Below are 21,792 nucleotides of genomic sequence, written 5' to 3'. Positions count from 1 at the left end.
TAAGGGTTAAACCCTTCATTCTTGGACAATCCACCATCGGTAGTACAGTGTTGATAAATAAATCACATTCATTTCGTCGAGTCACAATCATCCATAGTGTACAACTTTAGCTCCAATGTGAGCGACACATCTTCTCCAGTTCTCCATTCATGATAAATTCCCCTATAATATTTTGTACACTAACACAAATTCAAGCTTACTAGCTTATTTATAGAACAATACGGGACAGCAATCACAGTTGGAAAAGCACTATTAATTTTGCTACACTCATCAATATTCTTGGAGAAACCATTATTCCTCAAATACATATGGTACACCTGGTGCCATAAATTGATATCCTTGACAACAAAAACATAGATTATGCCGGTAGAGAGCCATGAAACTTATTGCTCGCCTTGCCTAGAACAAAAACGCCGTACATGTAACCTATAAAATAAATTACGCACATCGTAAATAAGAAAGTTTATCGGTGGCCCGTACATGGCAGAAGGGAGCACCTTATGTTTTGCTGAATCGAAATTTCCTACCGAACAAATTTACTGTTATCGTCGTATCTTCGCGCACATAAAATCGCGAGAAATGAAACACTGTATTTCTAAATTTTGGAGGCAGAAAAGCCGAAATTGTAGGCGCGTAAAACACTCAGTCATCAACCTTACAAGAGGATCACGTTTTCTACTCCCGAAGTCATAGTTTTATGAGAAAACAGTGCTTACAGGTTTTACCAAATTTCTCCTTCTGCAATAATAGTTTTATGATAAGACAGTGCTGAAGTTTACCGAGATAATCATGAATTACGAGTTGAGAAAGTTTTTCCTAAGAAATAATAGCCTAATAGGATTTTACCATGTATTATGTACTATGAATTGCTGCTTTTTCCAATCCTAGGAGGGCCAAGCTAGGATGCAGCTCTTAACTCTCATACCATGCTTATGCAACAAGTATAGATAATCAGAAATTTATTATATCAGATAATTATTGACCGAGCGAAGTGAGGTCTAAGATTCAAGTCGACGGTTTGGCATCAAAACCCTCTCTAAATATGAAAGGATACCTTATTCTTATTTTCAGGTATTCTTATTCTATATTCTTATTATCATCTTACTTTCAGGTATCTATCTTCACTAATACATCAAATGATCGTTTCAGTTATTGATTTGAGAATGTGAAACATGGAAGACAAATTGAACCTAATTTTTCATAAATGATCACCTCAATCATGCTATCTAAATAACGGGCAAAGTAACTTAATGATGAGTTCTCAATACAGGTGCCATCGTAATCTTCAACTCACCTCAAAATCATTACAAAGTTGAGGTCTCCCATCTCCTGTCTCTCATCTCCCATCTTCCCACACCTCATCAAAAATGTAATAATATTAAAAATATCGATAACAAGTTGAAAACCGTTAGTCAGAACTGGGGCTACTCACCATTAGGTATCAACATAAACGCCTTCAAAATGTGTCAACTATCAAAGGAGCTAGATATTATACCACCCACATTCGAGATGGGGTTTTTCGTGTGAACTCCAGTCATCCTCAATTTATAGGAACCCGTAACAACTAAGTCTAGATTTCAAGGAGAGCTCAAGTCTAAAACTTCATCACCAAGATTTCCACAGGAATATACCACCCACACATTCTAGGAAATCGGCCCAACTCCTCACTTATCTCAACCCACCTACAACCCCTCACACACATCTGGAAATATGAATGACACCCGTGTTGCCTAACCTGCGCCGTCGAATTCGCGCCGCAAGGTTGGTATCAGTGTGGGAGCGACGCGCCACCTAAGGGCGGGAGTCTCCGATTCTTCAGTTGGCGCGCGACCGTCGTGAAGGAAGGTTCTAGGGGAGCTACGCTCCGTCCCCTTCAGAATGGCGGTACCCCCGAACGTAATGGGAGTCGGCATCCCCGTCTTCATGTACAACAACTGTCTCAACCTCACCAACCTGTCTGAGGTCGCCTTCTGTCAGAACGCCTCCTCGATCTCCACCCCCGAGGACAACGGAGACCCCGACAGTTTCACGGTGATGGAGAAGATCGTATCCATAGCAGTTCCCATACTGTTTGGAATCATCGTGCTCCTCGGTCTCTTCGGGAATCTGCTGGTTGTTATTGTGGTAGCAGCTAACCAACAGATGCGATCTACAACCAACCTACTGATTATCAATCTGGCAGTGGCTGATTTACTGTTTATTGTGTTCTGTGTACCGTTCACGGCCACTGATTATATACTGCCGTTCTGGCCTTTTGGTGACTTCTGGTGTAAGACTGTGCAGTACCTGATCTGTGTGACTGCCTACGCCAGTGTCTACACTCTGGTGCTCATGTCCTTGGACAGGTGAGCCACAAAACCAACTTTTATTCAAATATTCTCAATAAATACTATATTGTGCATTATGTTTGATATGTTATCCAAAATCCTCAAATTATCATCAGATCATTTATCATAGTACTCAAAGAGTACTCTTTGAATACTATGTATGATAAATGTTCTGGAAATGTTATGTGAAAAGCTATTTCGTATAATATATCCATAATAAATGTATTTAAAATCCATTACTTGCACAGTTCAGAGAGAGACTATCTTGTGTGGCGTTTTGAGAAATACAGATCTTTGTTCCCGTCATTCTTCGAATATATTATCAAAATGTTTCTTAGAGTTGCTACTTTTTAATAGATTATTAGAATGAATAAACACAATATTCTATTATAAGTATTACAATATCAATATTGTATTAATATTTCGATATTGATAACCGAGCTTGAGAAGTTTTTGAAAGATGCTATTATTTAGTACTGTAGAGTATTTCCAAGTGGTTTTTACTAACGTTTTATTCAATCAATGCGCACATAGTTTTCTGAGAGATACTTTGTATAAAACTTATTAATACAAATACTGATAAAACTTTGGTACTTGAATTTGAATCTGTATTCGGGAAAGGTATAGTTTAATGGTCCTATAGTAGACTTATTAATTCCAGTAGGGACCTATAGGACAACTTACATGGGAGAAGCAAGTGCGCTATACGATACGACGGGAAGTTGAGTTGCTCTCTCAAAACATACAGAGATGAATCATCAAGTTAAAAAAAAAAATGAAGATGAATATTATCTCACGAGGAAGTAATCTGCAACCCTGCAACTCTATCCAACGTGGAAATGATCCGAATACTCGTATCCATGGAAAAATGCATTCATATATTAACAGGATATAGTTTAATTTGAATTAGCTGCTCTTCTGAGAAAAATCTCCTGATTTTCTGTAATTGGACATTTACTGCATCATTTTTTGGACGCGATCCATCATTTTGGACGCAGACTTACATTAATAAACTTTAATTAACTTCAAAATTTCAAAATAAATTATGTTGATTACACATCGTGAAACCCAAAAATGAGGTATATTGAACGCTCAATATTGAATAGCAATTTTGCTATAGCAATTGTTTCATCTTTTTCCGTTTCATCATTTCTTAGATCAATATTCTCCCATGATCCCACGAAAATAAATATTTGTAAACTAGAACGTGAGCTGATAACACATTGGAAAATTGAATTTCCTTTGCCTTCCAGACTAGACTCAAACGCTTCGTCTCAGTAATTGAATACCAGATTATAACACCTAATTATTGTTTCCTCGTGTAACTAGATGAGACAGCTATTGAAGTTTCGAGGGATTCCTGAAGTCACTTTGAGTCCAATGAAGCGCCGTATAACACTATTCACAATTATTGGTTCAAGCTTGAACTTCGTAGAAATGTTTCCAATCACACGCCTACATCAGTAAAGTTACAACGAAGGATTACATCATAAATCAGGGAAAATCGTGTATCTGATATCAGTATGTTACATTATATTATCAATTTTTGTTCATTGTTTAGTATTCTTATTTAAATTGCAATATGAATGATTTCGACTGAAATTCACGTTATTACACCAGAATTTACAATAAGATAATCATTATCTATTCAAATTTGAATTATTGAAGATAGTTATCATGAAGAAAAATATGTGCTCTTTTTTCTTCTCCTAGATCATTCAATAGCATATTTCACAAATTTTATCATTTTATTCGTCATTCTTGACATGATTTTTTTTCGAAATATTGTAGAATACATTTGAATTGAGATCTTCGAATGAAATCTCATTATTGTATGGAACAATTACTTCAATTCCAAGCAATTGGCGTTCAAGTTTGATTTCAAGAACTGAAAATTTTGTGAAGTGAACAACTACAAGACTTAACCTATTTTGGACTATGTGTAACCTCATCTGAATTTGGGAGAGGAATAGCACAAGGTTACCTTATTTTTTCTCTCCCTATCAATTTTGATGATATACTTGTTGTATGAATCAATAAAGAATGAAGAATGCAAGTTCTCGAAATACTGAACAGTCAAATCTGTTTTTCTTCAAAGTCACCAAACCACTGTTCCAACTATTTATCGCTCCCTCCTCATTTAATCATAATTTGCCAAGAATCAGATAACATGTGGAGAAATGAATGTTAGAATAATTCAGAATAATTTCATGTTGGAATAGAACTACAAGCTCTTATAGAACTGGAGCCAACATTTGAAAATAATAGATTTCATCAAATCAAGTTATAAAAGCACGTAAAATCAATATAGGGGAGCGCAATGATCTCAAAAACAATATTATCATCGAATGTTTCTTGTTTTGACGAGGTTGAAATGAGTAAAGAGTAAGAAATATGATGAAATACAAGAGAATAAAGCCTAAGAAGATATCACTGAAAATGAGATATTTGAATAAAAACCTGGATTTTCTTATAATATGTTACATAACCAGTAAATCTGCGCGACAAGTCAATCACTTCGAATAGTTTCTAGGTGTGACTTAAGATTAGGATCTTGTTTCGTCAGTTGAAATTGTCAACTTTGATTAGTCAATTGGTCAATTTGAATTCAACGCCCCAGCCGAAGAACCAAAGTGTTGCATACTTCCAACGAGATCATTGCCCTATCACACTGATGCGAGGACCTCTCTCATATGTAAGTCCATTAGGTAAGCTGCTGTCATTCAATATGTCTCCGAGGTGAACCGATGAAGATTTATGACCCAGCACTTCTATTTATTTCTTCTCGATCTGTTTCTTTCTATCATCTTCCACTCTGATTTGCTTATAAATCGCTTATCCATCTTGCAACCATTCGAACCCTATTTCTGTAGTCCTCTCTGCTCCTAAAACCTTTATTTCTTCATCCGCTCTTGCTCTTGATTCTCAATAATCCACCAGTGATGTTTGAAGAGATGTTCCGAAGATTTGGGTTGAGAAGAGATGAATCTATGTCAGAGAAAAAATGAGGATAGCGTCAATACATTGAATTTTCAATTGATTTTCTTCACAAGTTTTTACAACTTGAAGTCGTTTCTCGCACCCCCTCCGCCATCACTCCTTATCACTCCAGTCATCGTCTCGCAAACCTCTGCATTTCATCTCTTTTCCAACATTGACCATTCATATTTTCCTGGCCTACCTCGCTTTTGATGCTGATTTGGAGTCCATTCAAAGACTTTCAATGGTATTCTCTCCGTATTCATTAGGCGTAGGTGGTATTCTCCACCATTCTGTATACCATTTTACCTGTTCTTAGCAATGCTACTTAGTATAAATATCTCCTTTCACATTCATTCGCATTGTTATTACTCAATTCCCAACTTCATCCAACAGTAATAAACCTGCACATCTTCTCCAATATTTTTTTGATTTTCCCATCCGACAATCGTATTCTCATTTCATCATAAGTTCCTAATAATAATTTTTTATTTTCACATTTTCTTGAGCTTATGTCTTTTCATTCCCCTTTTTCCACCACTTCATCTAACTGTCGATCCCACAATTTTCCATTTTGACAAGAGAACCTTTATATTGTTGAGAATTCAGTTGTAGTATTTATTTCAAAACATTTTATCATTGAAGAATAGTGTAGTACTGTCTTATTCAATAAGTAAAATTCAAGATTCAAGTTTTCAATACGAATCTCCTGCAAAAAATGATTATAACTGGTGCAAGAACAATTCATTCTTTAATGGTGTGATGAAAGGAAGACTAGAAGACGAAATCTTACTCTCATAGGCTCAATATACCTGTTTGTAAGAAACATAGTATAAGTGGAAACTGAATAAACTATGATGGACATTCTCGATCTCATTTTCTCGCACAATTTAAAATGTTACCTCGACAACTAATCAAGCAGGTAGGTATGGTGTGACCAATCCATCAATAATATAATAATCATCAATGGTGAATAAAATCCTCTTCCCCACAAAGTAGAATATTCATAAACAGGAAACAGATCGTGTTCTAAATTCAAATTCGACGGTGTCCCTCCATAAATATTCAATATGTCTCCACTAACGAATTGGGTTCATATTCGAGATCAAAAAAATGTTTATTATATCAAGATACTCGACAAATTATGAATGGTAATGAAAATTCACAATTCGGTTTTTGATCATTAACAGTTTTTTCAAAGTCCCAACTGAATATTTTGATTCTTCATCTGAATAATATTCATTTTCCAAGTTTAATGTTGTGATGAGGCAATGATTCTTGTGAAAATTCGCTCAAATACTGAACTATTCAATAATAATCAGTATAAATCCTTATTTTGATTCTCATTTCTGAATTCCATACAGAAAGTACAGATCAGTACCGTGAGCATGTACCGGGTTCAAAAACATTCTGCGTTGCATAATATAAAAGAATGTTCACTTATAAGTTTTGAAAAACCTCTGGAAATCCTCTGTATTGGTGATATGATGAAATAATAGCAGTTATTTGTGATGCAGAGCCCGAAGGATTATGTAACCTGTCGTATTTTAGTAACTGTTGTATTACTGCTCTCTGTATTCTGATTTTTACGAAAACTTGTATTTCTCTTCTATTTCATTATGAATTCTTGTTTTTTTGAATGGTTATTGCATCCTTTTAGGCTTACTCAACTGGAATCTCACTGATTGACTTTATTATCTCTATTGAAAACATGAGATTAGAACTTGGAGGAACTTTAAAAAAGCAAATTGAACAAAGTAACTGATTCCAACTTACATTCGAGTTACTCACTCCAGATGCCCCTGATTAGTAGTCATTGCAACCAGATCCTCTCTTTCTAAAAAAAACATAAAAACTCATAAATTATCTCATAGCAGCTCTTAGCACATAATGAAACGAAAATTGAATGAGAGTGCTCTTTCAAGAAACCGTTGCTTGTATGATCCTATTTGGTCTTCGGCCAAAAATGGCAAGATTCCATACAGCAAGCTGCTTCCTCTCTACTCTAGATAATGGAAAATGGAATGAGTTTAGAAATGAATGGTACTTATTATGGATTGGTGAATCAAATGGGAAGAAGATGGAGGATGTTGGAAGAAAAAATGCTAGTTTGTTCTAAGAATATAGGTCAAGGAAGAGAGTAACATGCTTGTGTGAGAAGGAAAACTGAATATGATAACACGATTAAATATGTTAAAATAATAAATTCTCACACATGTCCCATAAAACAGGGATACAGTATAAAAAATTGTTACTCTAGGTATAACTACAGTATTACCCATATTGGGTAATATAGTTTCTGTAGCTATAATTATTATTGTCTTGTATGACTGCAATTTATAAGAATTTTTGGTTCAATAAACGTTTCTTCTATTTTATTTTATGAGATGAGTATGTTCTAAAGAGGAAGGTGGCAGACCTCATTTGAATGTGAACCATTATGGAATCCAATAATTCTTTGTGTAATAATTATTTTTAATTGAATGAAAAATACTAAGAAATTGTCAAAAAACCACTGATTTATTGATAATTAGAAAGACCGGTTTCGGTTATTACACCATTGTCAATCTCTGATAAACAATAATCCTAAACCATTAGACCTGCTACTTGTACGGAGTTCAAAGAATACAAACTTCACTTAAAGGAAAGAGTTTATCAGAGATTGACAATGGTGTAATAACCGAAACCGGTCTTTCTAATTATCAATGAATCAGTGGTTTTTTGACAATTTCTTAGTATTTTTCATTCAATATGAATAATTACCACAATATCAACTTCTCAACTACAAAAAAAAAATTTTAACCTTTTAAAATCTGAGTCTGTGGGATTTCATTAACTTTATTTCTTCTATTCCAAATCCAGTATTTCAGCAGATCATTACTGAAAAGATCCCAATAGTCCTAAACCATTAGACCTGCTACTTGTACGGAGTTCAAAGAATACAAGCTTCACTTAAAGGGAAGTAAATTACGAACTTTATTCCATTGTACTGCATATGGCTTGTGAAGAACTTATTAAAAAGTAGCGTTGTTTTCGTAGACTGCTTCAGTACTGATCCACTAACATAAGCCTATTGTGATGAGTTTCAAAACCACTTTTCGATGTTTCTCAACCCGACTGTAAGTGTGGATGCATCCACATCATAATCATCTCTCTCATACTGTACAAAAAAAAAAAAAAAAAATGCGTGTCATCTTCTGTAAACAAATAATTTATTATCCATTCTTGTGTAATAATGATGTTATTTATTGGAAATAAATTACAAAATAATTGATAATCATTCTCGAGTTGCCAGGCTACGTAAAAAACATGGAAATCTAATTTATATCACAGTCATAATTTGAATGATATTCAAGATGGGAAAAGATGGGATTGTGAAAGGGGATGATGAGTGATGAAGAATGTGACAGAAGATTGACAGAAAAGAGATAGAGACAACTCGAAAACTTGCAGAAAACGCGTAGGCGTATCTAATAAACGCCGCATGTTATAAATTCTTGCAGCTACCTCCAAGTCGGAAACAATTCAGGCTCATTGTGCCTCTCCATTGTTCTCCATTCCACTCTCCATTCTTCTTCAATCTACTTCGTTTCCGAATTTGCGTTTAATCGAAAGAAGAAAGTGCATACTCTTTCTTCTCCTCCCGTTGCTTCTTCTCCTCCTCCTCCTCCTCCTCCTCCTCCTCCTCCTCCTCCTACTCCTACTCCTCCTGCTCCTCCTCCACCAACTCCTTCTCCTCCTCCTCCTCCTCCACCTCCTCCTCCTCCTCAACCCTCCAACTCCACCTCCTCAACCCTCCAACTCCACCACCTCCTCCTCCTCCTTCACAGCCTCCACCTTATCCTATTCTTTCTTCTCCTCCTGTTGCTGCTTCTACTCCTTCTCCTCCAACTCCTCTAACTCCTCCTTCACCTTCCACTATCATTCCTTCTCCTCAGCCAACACACCATTCACCTTCTTCTTCTTCATCGTCACCGCCTCCTCCTCCTTCTCTTCCACATCCTAACCATCTTTACCACCACCTCCTTATGCTCTTTCTTACTTGTCTAATTCTAGTTCTACATTCTTCTTCGATTCACATTATTTTCAGAATATGCGTTTAATCGAGAAGAAGTACTTACTTCTGCTTCTCCTTCACCTCTTCGAACCCAATTCTGTTTTTCCTCTTCTTTTTTGCTCTTCTACTTCTCTTCCTCTTCCCCCCTCCTTCCTACCATCATGTTTCCCTCCTCCACCTCCTTCTTCCCCACCACCATCTCCTCCACCTCCTTCTGGAGGAGGCTCCTTCTTCACCACAACCTCTTTCTCCTCCTCCTCCACCTACTCCTCCTACTCCTCATCCACTTTTGTATCTTCCTCCACCTTCCACACTACTACTCCTCCTCCTCCCCCTTCAACTCCTCCTCCTCCTCCTCCAACTTCTCCACTTCCCCATAATCAGTGAACACCTACTACTACTGAAAGAGGTAGCCTCCCACCGTTCAACTTAATTAAATCTTCTAACAAAGTCTCTGGCGGAGAATTTTGGAAGTTTTCCAGGCAAGCGTGACATTCCCCCGCTCCCCGGAAAAGCTAGCGAGTGCATTTTCCAGATTTCGCAGCTATGCCAGATTAGTGGGGACGGCACCACATCATAAATCAGCTGGGCACAATGCTCCCAATAGATCAGTGGCGCAGTCTGGCGGTCTTCTCAATAAACAGACGGGGGTTTTGGGGCTGGTCAACCCTAAACCAGCGTCAACCACACGTAGTCAGTCAGTCTGAACTCAGCCAACCTTCCTTTCAACTTTGCCTTTTGACATCAAGCAATTAACGCGGTTTCAATCAACGTTTGAACGATTCTCACATGGAGGCAATTTTAAATTTCACACTCAATCTCTTCGCCTTCTCCACAATAAGCTGTGGAATAAGCTTTAAGCTGTACAGTAAAGCCCTGCACACACACATCAATTATTATTCGTACAGTATTTTGCCGTCCTTATAAATTCAATTAGATTAAACAGATGATTTCAAACAGATGATGGGTGTCAAGTTCCGTTTAATCTGATAGAATTCATAAGGACGGCAAAATATCGTACGAACAAAAATCGATGTGTGTGTGCGAGGCTTAACTGTAGAATAAGGGCTTAGGATGTAAAATCAGTATCTGTGAAAAGGCTTGTGTGAGATTGTTGTTTCGACAATTCGTTATTCATCGATTCATTCATTGATTGAAAAGTATTTTCTTATTTATTAATTTTTTGATCAGATCAACACGATAAAAATAAGAAACATATAAACTATGTTTTCATGCCTCTTTCTTGATCTTCCAATTGGTGGAAAATTATTCTAAATTGAGTCGCATTCTCAATTTTTTCATCAGAAACTGGAAAATGAAGTAACAAACTAAAATTTATAGGACAAACTAAATACTTGTTTTTAATTTCAGAGTTCTTTGGATGTAATTTTGTGGGAATGTCGATCAGTGGATTCTATCAACAGAATAAAATAATAACCAATTCATTCAGAAACAATAACTCGACCTCCTCGAAAAAAATCTACCCTTTCAAGTTGACAGAATTTATAAAAATAGTGAGTTATTCAATTGTTGAAGAGGAATAAACGTTTTATTCAAGAAATCATTTTGTATGAAGACTTACAAAGTTGTTGTTATCTGAATACCGGAAATTATACAGAGTATTCAGGTCATCATCAGCTTTTGACTCTTTCAGCAGCCGATGATTTAATGATAATTAAGCTTCATTCTAGGTAGATTCTACGATATACCACAGCTTTTCAACAATGGTTCTCCGATTCTTCCTACAAGTTACAAAAAATCAACAATGGAGAATAACAATATTCTCCTCCCCTTATCACTAACAATGAAATTACGCGTGAACATTAATTCCATTGATAAGACAGCTTCTAAAACTCTCAAACGCATTATCCCTTCCAAAGAGCAAGAGTAGATAAGTAATCTGAAAAGAAGCCTGGATTCTTCATTTACTCCAGATGTGAGTCTGCATTGTGGGGTGTAGCCTACATCAATCTGGTGCCAGGCACGATATAAACCAAAACACAACAAAGAACGTGGACTGTTTCAAAGGATTGTGGTGGGGATTGACTATTGTTGGGGATGTTGGGAAGAGAAGGTAGTGGTGTAAAAGCATTTTTGAAAGGTGGATAGAGAATTATTGTTGAACAAGAGAATACAGGGCAAACAAGAATTAGAGGTAGATACTTGGATGAGAATGAGAAGATGAGCAATAATAGATAACAAAGAGAGAATGAGGAAGCAAAGCACGAGGTTAAAATGCGGAAGATGAGGAGGGAAGCACATGCTTTAAAAGACGAAAATTATGATTGGAAGAAGTGAATAGAAGAAGTAGAGCAGGAAGAAAGATACATAAAATGACGAATAAGTAGAGAGAAATGGGGAAGGAAGAGTGGGAAAAGCCGAAAAGGTGTGTGAGGGAGAAAAGGATATGATCGAAAATAATAACAGAAAGAACTACGGAGGACTATAATTGACAAGAAATTACTGCAGTGAGTTTCACCATGGAGAAACGAATGCTACTATTGATTTGTCTCTGGTTTCACGTAGGAGTCAGTACAAATAATAGGGAAGCACTGTTGCCAATTTGCTTTTTTATCGCCTTATATGAAGGTTAGCTATCGTTCAGATTTAACTGTAATTTAGAGGTGAAAGAATTAAACAAAGAAGAAAATAAAAGGAAAATTAAGAGGGAAAAGAGAGGAAGAAGAAGAAGAAGAGGAAAAAGGGAAAGAAGAGGAAAAAGGGAAAGAAGAAAGTAGATGCGAAGACTTGGAAGAAAAGGTGACGGTGGGAAATGGTGACATCACAGCTGCTGTTACTGGATCACAGAGAAAAGTACTATGATTACTTTCCGGTTGTGATGTCCTCTGCGAGTCGAGAGTGCACAAAAGACAAAGCTTGTTGAGGGATTTAAGATGAAAATGCTCAGAGAGCAACCTCTGCTCCAGAGAAAGAGAGAGAGAGGGATAAAAAGAGAGAGAGAGAAAGAGACAGTAATGGATAGAGGGGAACTTACCAAAAGATGATTTACAGAGAAGCCAAGCAAAGTCTTCACAAATAATAATGACATTTTTGGTCGTCTGTGTCTCTTCCCGATATTTCTGCAGCAGACATGATTGAACTAGCAAAATAAGGTGCACTGATCTGCCTGCAACAAAATCCACTTAAACTTCACCCATCTTACTCCATCTTACCCCTCGTCTTTGTTCTATTTTATACCACTTCAGTAGCTCGACTATTTTTATGATCACGTACTGAAATAAGGTATCCTTGAAGAGGAATTGAGAGAGAGACGAAAAAGGAGATTGGATAAGAAGAGAGCGAGTAGAATGGAGGAAATAGTGGAAGATGAAGGAGTTGGAGGAATGTGATGATCGGGAATGAGAGGAGGAGAAGGATTAGGAGGAGGATGAGGAGGAACAAGAGGAGGAGAAGGAGGAGAAGAGTTTGGGAGGAATGTTATGTATAAGAAGTGGAACGAGATGAGAATGTTTGTACCGAAGATGATGCGAAGGAGAAGATTATGCTTGAAGAGAATGGATGTGAAAGAGATGGAGGAAGAAGTGAATGGACGAAAGTCAAAAGAAGAAGAAGTAGAAGAAGAATAAGAAAAATGAGTATAAGAAGATAAATAATTATAAGAAGAGAAACAACAAACGGCAGGGAAAAGCATGAAAACAAGAAGCACGTATACGTGAAGAGTAAAGTAAAGGATAAAAGTGCTCAGATATCCATTCTGTTTTCAGCTGGCAGCTGGTAACCTTATCTGCTGTTACTGTTGCTAAATGGGCGCACGGCCGTTACCATAGCAACCGTGTTTGTTTTCAGAAAGCACCAGCATCTTGTAATAATTTGCATATTCAAAGTTGCAGCAAAATTTTGAAGATGTCTGTCAATATAATTTTCCGGCGTTTATTCCTGTGTTGAAGCACCGTGTACTGAACGCGAGCGAGTTTCACTTTTTCTGGTGTTATTTGCTCATTTTTCAGTGTTTCTTTCAGGAGTTTGGATTGTTGACAGTGATGAATCAACAATGGAAATTATTTTCTGCTGCTAAACAATGAGAAAATGAAGCCCAGGTTGTTGAGTCCTACTAATGAGAAGGATCTTAGTGGATAGACGTCAATAGAACTCACTTCAACTTCAAAAAATCAAGCTGAAACTTAAAACTTGGTTGAAACTTGAAACTCCTTTTACTGAACAATGTTCGTATACTTTAAGCTAGGCACGAGTTCCTATCACCGTTCAATTTTATCAATAAATTCATCATATCCTCACCTATAAACAAACAAATTATTAATATGTTCCTTTAAGAATAATAACTTGATCTAAGGCTGTTTGAAATTTTATTCATCTAATAAAAATACCTTCGATGTTACAGAACATTTAAAAAATAACTTCATGTAGTGATTTCTATTACAAATCGATTGTCACTTTATCAAGATTGAACGAGCATTGAAAGTCGAAATAACAGGCAAACACCACGAAAACAAGATGGCCGCCAACATTTTCAGGGTTTATTTTGTATTTCGATAACCGCTCAAGATATTTTTCCTTTTTTCCACGAAAATGGGGGAAATGGTTCAATCCAATGAAGTGTAGAAAGAGAATATCCATAATGTAAATCCCAAAAATATTTGACATTATGAAAAAAACAGGATAGCGGCCAATTATTTGCAGATTTCACAATATTGGAGACGATCAGTTTCCAAATTCATGCAGGGTTGAAGTATTTTCACGGTACTGTATTTCCATTAGAGATAGAGAATACTCTAGAATTTGGGAGTATTTCTTTGCCCCATAATGATTATTACAAATTTGACGGAATTAATCTCTGTCTCCAAGTGATCGGACTATTGGTGGAGAGTAAACATAATTTGCGTGGATAAGGCAGTTCCAATCAAGCCACGGCTGGGATAATATTGAATCCAGAGGTAGCTTCCGACTTATGGGTGCTTCCCTACATTGAACGTGTCAAATTTGGTGGAGAGTATGGTAACCATCCAGAATTTGTAAAATTATTATTGTTTCATTCAATTTTATAAAGAGTTTTAGAAGATTAGTGAGAGTGCAGTTCGATGATAATTTCAGTAAGTCAACGATAATGTAATGAAATATTCCAATAATTGTAATAGATTAACAATCTTAAGTATGCCATTATATTTTCTGGCTCATGTTGGAAAACCCAATAGACCGAGTCCTCAAAGTTCATTTGTAGTAGTAAAGCCAGTGAGGTAATTTTTTCAAATGTCCATCTCCCTTTGTTCTTTCGAGAAAAGCTCAGTACCCACGATATTATAGTATAATTCAAGAATAACTGAATTTGTTTGTTGCATCATCCATTTTTGTATTTTCTGTGTTTGTGGGAATGAAATTGAGTAGAATTTGAACTAAAATTGCAGCTTCCCAAACTTGAGGACATTAATCATGTCAATTTGTCAAAGCCAGGAACTCTAACAATCATCCAGTCCAACTCTGTCATCTATTCCATTGAATTGATCGGTATCTGACAAATGTAATGAATTAATTGAATGCTTTGTCTTGGGACTGTCATCATCAGCCTTCACCCAAAACCAGCACTCTACTCAATTGCCGATAATTTCAGAGAACAAGTCACAACTCACAACTTGTGACAACCGTCTACTGTCTGCTTCGCAAATATATAACAGCTCAACTCCCAAACATTTATAGTTGGCTTGAATATAGGTATTCGGTCACTTCCTATTCGGTACTTTGTAAATATATACACATAGAACCCCACAACTTTCTCCATTTACACTGCGTTTGTAATTATAGATATAGGTATATGTTTAGTGGAAGCAGCAACTATCTGGTGACATTGCAGCTATATAGGTATACAACCGCACAACCTCATAGTAAGTTTGTAAATGAGTACAGGTATACAGCCTGGGAGTAAGCAGCCCCTGGCGGCGAGGGGACGAACTACTACCACTGTTATTTCATCAAGGCATTAAAGAGTCGCCAAGGGACTAGCCCTAATACAATTTCAATTAATTCCCAAACAGCACCGAATTCCTGTGTATTTAGCGAGAATTCACTCAGGAAATTGAATGGACTGTCTATTGCCCATCCACAGTTCGAGACGAGGGTGGGAGGGAGAATTGATGAGGTGAGGATGTGAGAGAGAGGAGAGAAAGTACAAAGCCAGAAGTGTTGATTGAGCTCCCTCAGGAAGAACCCTTCATAGTTCAGACTCATTCTATCAGAGCAGGGTGTGAGACTATCCTTACCTGTCTATCGTACAAAGTCAAGACAAATAGCCATTCTCTTCCAACGTCTCTTTCTCTAACCATCTCTATCGCTGCCTCCTCTTTCTCTTGATGTGGTTGTTGAACCAACATTGTTCATCGTCCCACAAGAGTGTTCAAAGTTCCGTGGAATTAATTGTTCTATAGTGATGATTGTTAGGAAAGAGGTTTGGGTTTGGGGTGAAATTTATTTACTATTATAATTCTAGTTTTGGGTGAATTAATGATATATCACCTTTTTAAGATAAGTTCTGGAAGTATAACGGATCTGTAATCCATTGCTGACAGTTGACTGATAAGTAGAATCTGGAAATTATTAAAAGGCTAAGTTGCGAATAAGCCTATTGAATTTTAACCGTGATTAATTGTTATAGATGAATCAACCGGGATTGAAATTAAAAATGAATTTTTTCATGTTCTTCGTCTCATGATAATTTTGAATTTGTGTATGTAATAATGAATGAATTCAGCTTTCAACATTATTGTTCCTTCACTATAGGTGGTGTATTTTCTCTCTTAATCCATCACAATTATAACATAGCTTTTTACTGCTTGGACAGCTAAGTCAAAGAACTTGAAATTCCATGCTTTAACCAGTGCCCTAATTCTATTGCCCTAACTAGAACTTTTGTGAAATATTGTGATTGTGTGATATAACGGTTTTGAGATTTCCTTGATCTGAATCCGATGAGTGAGTGTTTTTTAATAGCGATTCGACCATAAAAAGTGCGTGAATGTCAAAAACAGAGAACAGAAGGCCTCATTTCGGGGACGTTTAAAAACATGTGATGCTTACCCTCCGCAAGTGACAACCCTAATTAGCCGAATCGCACGGCGAGCTCCTAATCCTCTACACGCAAAATTGAAGAGTTGAAGAGACTTTAGCTCACACCTCACTCGACACATCTCTTAAAAAGGAGTTTTTCCTTGTTTTTTAAAAGGTTGGATGAAAAGGAACACGTAAATACCCTAACCAAGATCACCTATGTGTACATAATTTGAAATTAATCCAATATCAACAAATATAAGCTTGTTGAGGCTTACAACCTCGATGTATAGAAAAAATAAAACCAGAAAATAAAATTGGACAAAAAGAGATGCCTGGTCCTATGATAGGTTTCCGCAATTTCCATATTTTTTCTCATCTACTCTCACAATAGAAGTATGACCTCGAGACAGTTTCACATACAGGGCTTCACATTCAGAACTTGAATGGACGCAAAGATTTTCCATTAATGGGCGAAACAGACCAACTGACGTCATAAAGGGTAGAAGGAAATTTGCAAGATTCTGATAGTGACAAAATATTTGAAAAAAATGGAGAGGCAGTAGATAGTAGAACAAAGGATGGGAATTTTACAGTGCACAGTTGATTCAATCTAATTTTGTAGATTGACGCCGACAAGAATAGAATATCGAAATTACAGCAGTTATGTTTGTTATTCAAATATTGTTTTCACTTGATCGATACTCCTGAAATTTTAATAACAGCTTATCCGAGATTGGATAAGATATCAGTTTAACTGAGATTACTCCAGTAACTGATATTGATTGGAAGATAAGTGGTATGATATATTATTGATCTTTGAAATAGTAGGATAATTCTCTTTTCTTAAATCCTTTCATGACATAAAATCAATTATATTATTGCCATAGTCATAGTATTGAAAATATACCAATAGGACATTTGTAAATGTACTTGGTGAAATTCTGTACATGTTGTGAAAAGTAATGTAGATGAATGAAAATGCAAATAAATAATTTGAATTTGGTGAAATTATGTTGAAATACAGTAATGAACAACTTACAAAAGGTAGGCTTATAAATTTCAAACCAATGTTATTCGATGATCAATGCCCCACAGACTCCCAACATGACATTATTTAGTTTATAATTACTGATTCAAAGGCGTTAATCAATAATGCTGACCCATTATAGATATCAGTCAGAATGCATCGACCTTTCAAGTCTTTAAATAAACAGTCTGTTGTGGAAATTGATGTTGTCAGTTTCAAAGGGATGATTGAATAATATGCTTTGTAAAGCGTATCTCTAAAGCGCATGTAGGATTCTAATCCAATTTCTCACAAATGCGAAACCAAAGTTCTGGTGCTTGTAGAGGATTCTGAATCATTTTATTGTATCAGAGTATCTATTTTCACTCTTTGATGGTATGTAGTATTAGAAAGCTTTTCTGTTCACTAATGGTAATAGAATGTTGTATTCATTATTTGGATCCTTTTTCCGATCATCTGTAACAGAATATCGTATTAGAATGATTGTATTTTATCAGGATATTCTCTATCCATTGATGATAGTATAAAGATATCACATCTATCCCGTGAAAGTATCGGGATTCCTCTTTCTATTATTATGCATTAGTATTCTCCTTTCTCACTACAGAAATCAAATTTTGACTTTTTGATACCGTATTAGAAGACAAGAAAAAACTATTCGCCCATTAGAATGTCACGTCTGTTCCTAGATGATATGAAAATATCATTCCTTTCTATTCTGCTGCATCAGAGTTATTTTTCCAGAATAGAAATCCTATTTTGGCTTTTTGATACCACATTTTCTCTCTCTCTTCTTCCCTCTTCCTATCTCTTCCTCTTTTCGCTCACAAAAGTGCTATCGCATTCTGGAAAAACCATTACTATGTTCTGAAAAAATCCAGTAAAGAGGAGAACACTATCATTTAATCCTCTTTTCTCAGCAGTGTCAACTTGAATCGGCTTTGATTGAAATTGAACCAACAGCTGAGTGATTCCTGAGTTGGAGCTGAGAAAGTCCCCTCCCCTCAATGGGGTAACAAGCTGAGTTCCAGTACAGAAATAGTAGTATTAGTATGATAGTGGTATGAGAGAGTATAATATTGGAAGAGGAGTTGGAGTTGTGTATACGAATGTCTGGAACTATGATGGATTGATCTGCATATGTTTAGTATCCTATTTGCAACTTGGGAGCAAGATGCTTGATATGAACTGAATGTTGGATTATTGTGAATATCCTTTGATAAAATTTAGTATGTGATAATTATATAACAGTTATACAAATATGACCAACAGTCGCCTAATAACATCCGGTTGTTGAATCAGAAGTTTATGGATCTACAGTTGATATTTATTCGATTCTTTTTGAGAATATTAATTATTATATTCGTCAAAAATGGAAAGGCACATCCTATATTATCAAATTTTATCTCCTATACCTTCTTACTTGAATTTGATTTAGCTACTATATTTATATTTCTTCATAACGCTATAGAGAGATTTACTTTAAACTGTCAGCATAAGTTAAATGGGAAGCATTCACGTTATTCATAACGATGCTGGCAATTCAAAATAATTCATACTATAGCTCAATATGGTTAATCCAAGCTATCGAAGCACTCTCACTTTCACATTCATAAAACATTGTGCAAACTTTCAATCGTATAATTTCGTCGAGGAATGGAAATGCTTCAAGTTCTCAAAGCATCCATCCACAACATCTGCGTTATCCAGATACCGTTATCGAATGACAAATATAAGAATTATAGGACTAACAATAGAAGGAATAACAGCGGATTTATTGGTACAATCAGATGTTTTCTTGGTTTGTCTGCAGACGATGACAAACTTTATCCAGGTCACATTAAGAGAGACTACTTGGCAACTTAAAAGAGACCACTCCAATCACTGAGCAACGTAATCGCAACCACATCGCAACTTTACGGAAGGAAACATTCGCTTGCAATTCCCTGAGGTGCTGCTATAATTTCAAAACTTTCTTATCGAGGTTTCTCCAGGCATTTCGACATTGTTTTTGTCACAGCGGACTTGCTAAGTAGAAAGCTCTGATTAGTTTTACACTATCTTGGAAACGCTTCACTAAAACACGTTCGACTAAAAAATACTCCTCTCTATACATGTAAAAGAGATATTCTGATTCAAGGCGCTTTAGAAAGTGGAAACAACATGTTTTTATATATTTACTCTAGGTTTCATAGAGAAGTATTCTAATGATGGTTGTATTGACTTGAAAAACATGGGCTCCATTGTTCATCGTTCAACGTGAAAATTGAATCAATAAAATTAAAATAAATTCAAAATTCATTCAAAAAACCATTCATATTGTATCAAATTTTTTGGTGATATCCCCAGGAGTATATGACTTGTGCATAAGTGATAAAATCAGGAGTGATCCAATCAATGCCAGACAGAACAGGAATAAAACCATGGCTGGGACAGCGAAAGTTACTTTAGAATACTAGGAAACTCGCATATGATGATTTACTTAATCCAGGCTTTGAATCTCTGTTCTTCTGGGTAAATAATCGAATAGAGTTTCATTGGCTTTCACGGTAGTTTCTCACGCATTTTCAGTCTTTTAATAATGTATGAACTTAATCAGAATCAATGGTATTCTTTCTCCACCGAATAGGAGAGATCCATTGGAAAACAAGGGCTCAAGTGAAAAAAGTTACCAATATGACTTGTGCAAGTACGGTAATAGAGTTCAGCAGAACATAAATATAACAAATTAAAACACCAGGTAGATTATATCAGCAGCACACTAAATTCCTGATTAATTTATCTATTTATGCTTGATGTCTTCGCGATTGCTATCTGGAAATATATTGACTCTGAGAAATTATTTTTAAATTGAAGTATGTATCCTCTAAAATCATTTTTTTTCTCATCATTGAGAGTATCCATTCAGTACTCCATATATGCAAGTGGAATATGACTCCTCTTCATGAAATTTTCCAATTGAAGTCAATTTTTATGTATCCAGCAAGAAGATAATAAATGAAAACCGTTTGTTCGTACGTAAAATCTGTATATTCTTGCATTGAATTTTTCGATTTCTGTCAATTTTCATCCTGAAGAAGGGTAATTCATCGAGAACTCTCCATTTCACTAAAATGTCTCCGTAAATTTCTCCGATACACTAAAATGTATCCAATTGACGGATATAACCGTCGATAACCACTCCAAAACAGATTTTGAAAACTCTGGAATGCATTTGAATCAACATCAGCTGCCATAAATTGAATCCAATTCACTTTTTCAAGTAGTAGTCTATCTATACTCACGCTCTTATTACTGAACAACACAACACTTCAGACTTCTGTGGCGAGATTCACTTTCAATTGTCAGCATTTCTCATAAATTGCACCAACACTTCAGATTCAAACAATTGTGACAGTTTAAACTGAATGCAACTTTAATGAACTCACTCATTTTTCTGAAAAGGCCACTTCAAAAACTCAACACTTTCGGCAAAAAATGAAATATGTATGCAGAAAGGATGAATTGAGGAATGAATGCGTGAATCTCTGTTGACGCAGCAGCCAATTATTTCATAACTCGCGATTCATCAGATTCCCTCCAGTATGTATACACGTTGAGTGTGCAAAGCAACGCTAATTCATACAAGTGGCGCGGAATTCGAAAAGTTTCGAGAGCGTGCCAAACCTAAATTCCTCCATGTTGTTTTCGTGTTTGTTGGAGATTGGCGTGTCAATTAGATTTTTTCAGGTCTCTAAGCTGAAATGGAATTATTTTTCCTGCTGTGGAAATTGTGAAATTAGTTTTAAGTGCTATGAATACCGGATAGGGTGGTATGTATTTATAGTAACAGTGCACCAGAGAAGTCTCCCATTATTGCCTTTATGAATAAAAAAAACTTTAGAATCAAAAATGGATTGGCCTCAAGTTAGATTGGATACAAACATGATCTCAATCTTTATATAAAATCAACATATAGTATTATATGTTAAAAAAGTATGTTGGAGCGAAATAGTATATTCCGCACCTAGGGTCGAAAATGTACGTTTTTCGGCTCGAGATCGCGGTTTTCAAGTTCGAGACGAAGTCGAGAACTTGAAGCGTTCGAGAGCCGGAAAAACATTTTTGCCCGTGTTGCGAATGCTATTTTTCGCCACACCAAAAAAAAAACTTCCCAATATATAAGAAATTGAAAAATAAATAAAATTCAAACAGCCTATTTTGATAGTTTGAATCTTGGTTGTCAATTAATTTCAGTATTACTAATTAATAATCTACAATAGTGACCATATTTTTATACTATTAATATTTCGGATAATTGTTCGAATTTTTATAGCTCGCGCTTTGCACCCGATGCAATATCTCATGGATAGATGGATGAATAGAATTTCCATTACTATTTTGAA

The 21,792-nt window shown here is 36.0% G+C and overlaps 1 protein-coding gene across 1 annotated transcript in view; it reads left to right on the top strand.

Annotated features, from left to right (window-relative positions):
• Positions 1 to 1,814: 1,814 nt before the first annotated feature.
• LOC111050682 (allatostatin-A receptor) overlaps positions 1,815 to 21,792 on the top strand; it is a 383,615-nt gene continuing 363,637 nt past the window's right edge. Inside the window, exon 1 of the mRNA XM_039434209.1 lies at positions 1,815 to 2,345. Coding sequence (XP_039290143.1) covers positions 1,879 to 2,345 — 467 coding nt within the window. The 5' untranslated portion in view covers positions 1,815 to 1,878. The remainder of the gene's footprint in view (positions 2,346 to 21,792) is intronic.

This window comes from Nilaparvata lugens, chromosome 8, assembly GCF_014356525.2.
Source record: "Nilaparvata lugens isolate BPH chromosome 8, ASM1435652v1, whole genome shotgun sequence".
Classification (NCBI taxonomy): domain Eukaryota; kingdom Metazoa; phylum Arthropoda; class Insecta; order Hemiptera; family Delphacidae; genus Nilaparvata; species Nilaparvata lugens.
This window is presented reverse-complemented; position numbering and strand designations above follow the sequence as displayed.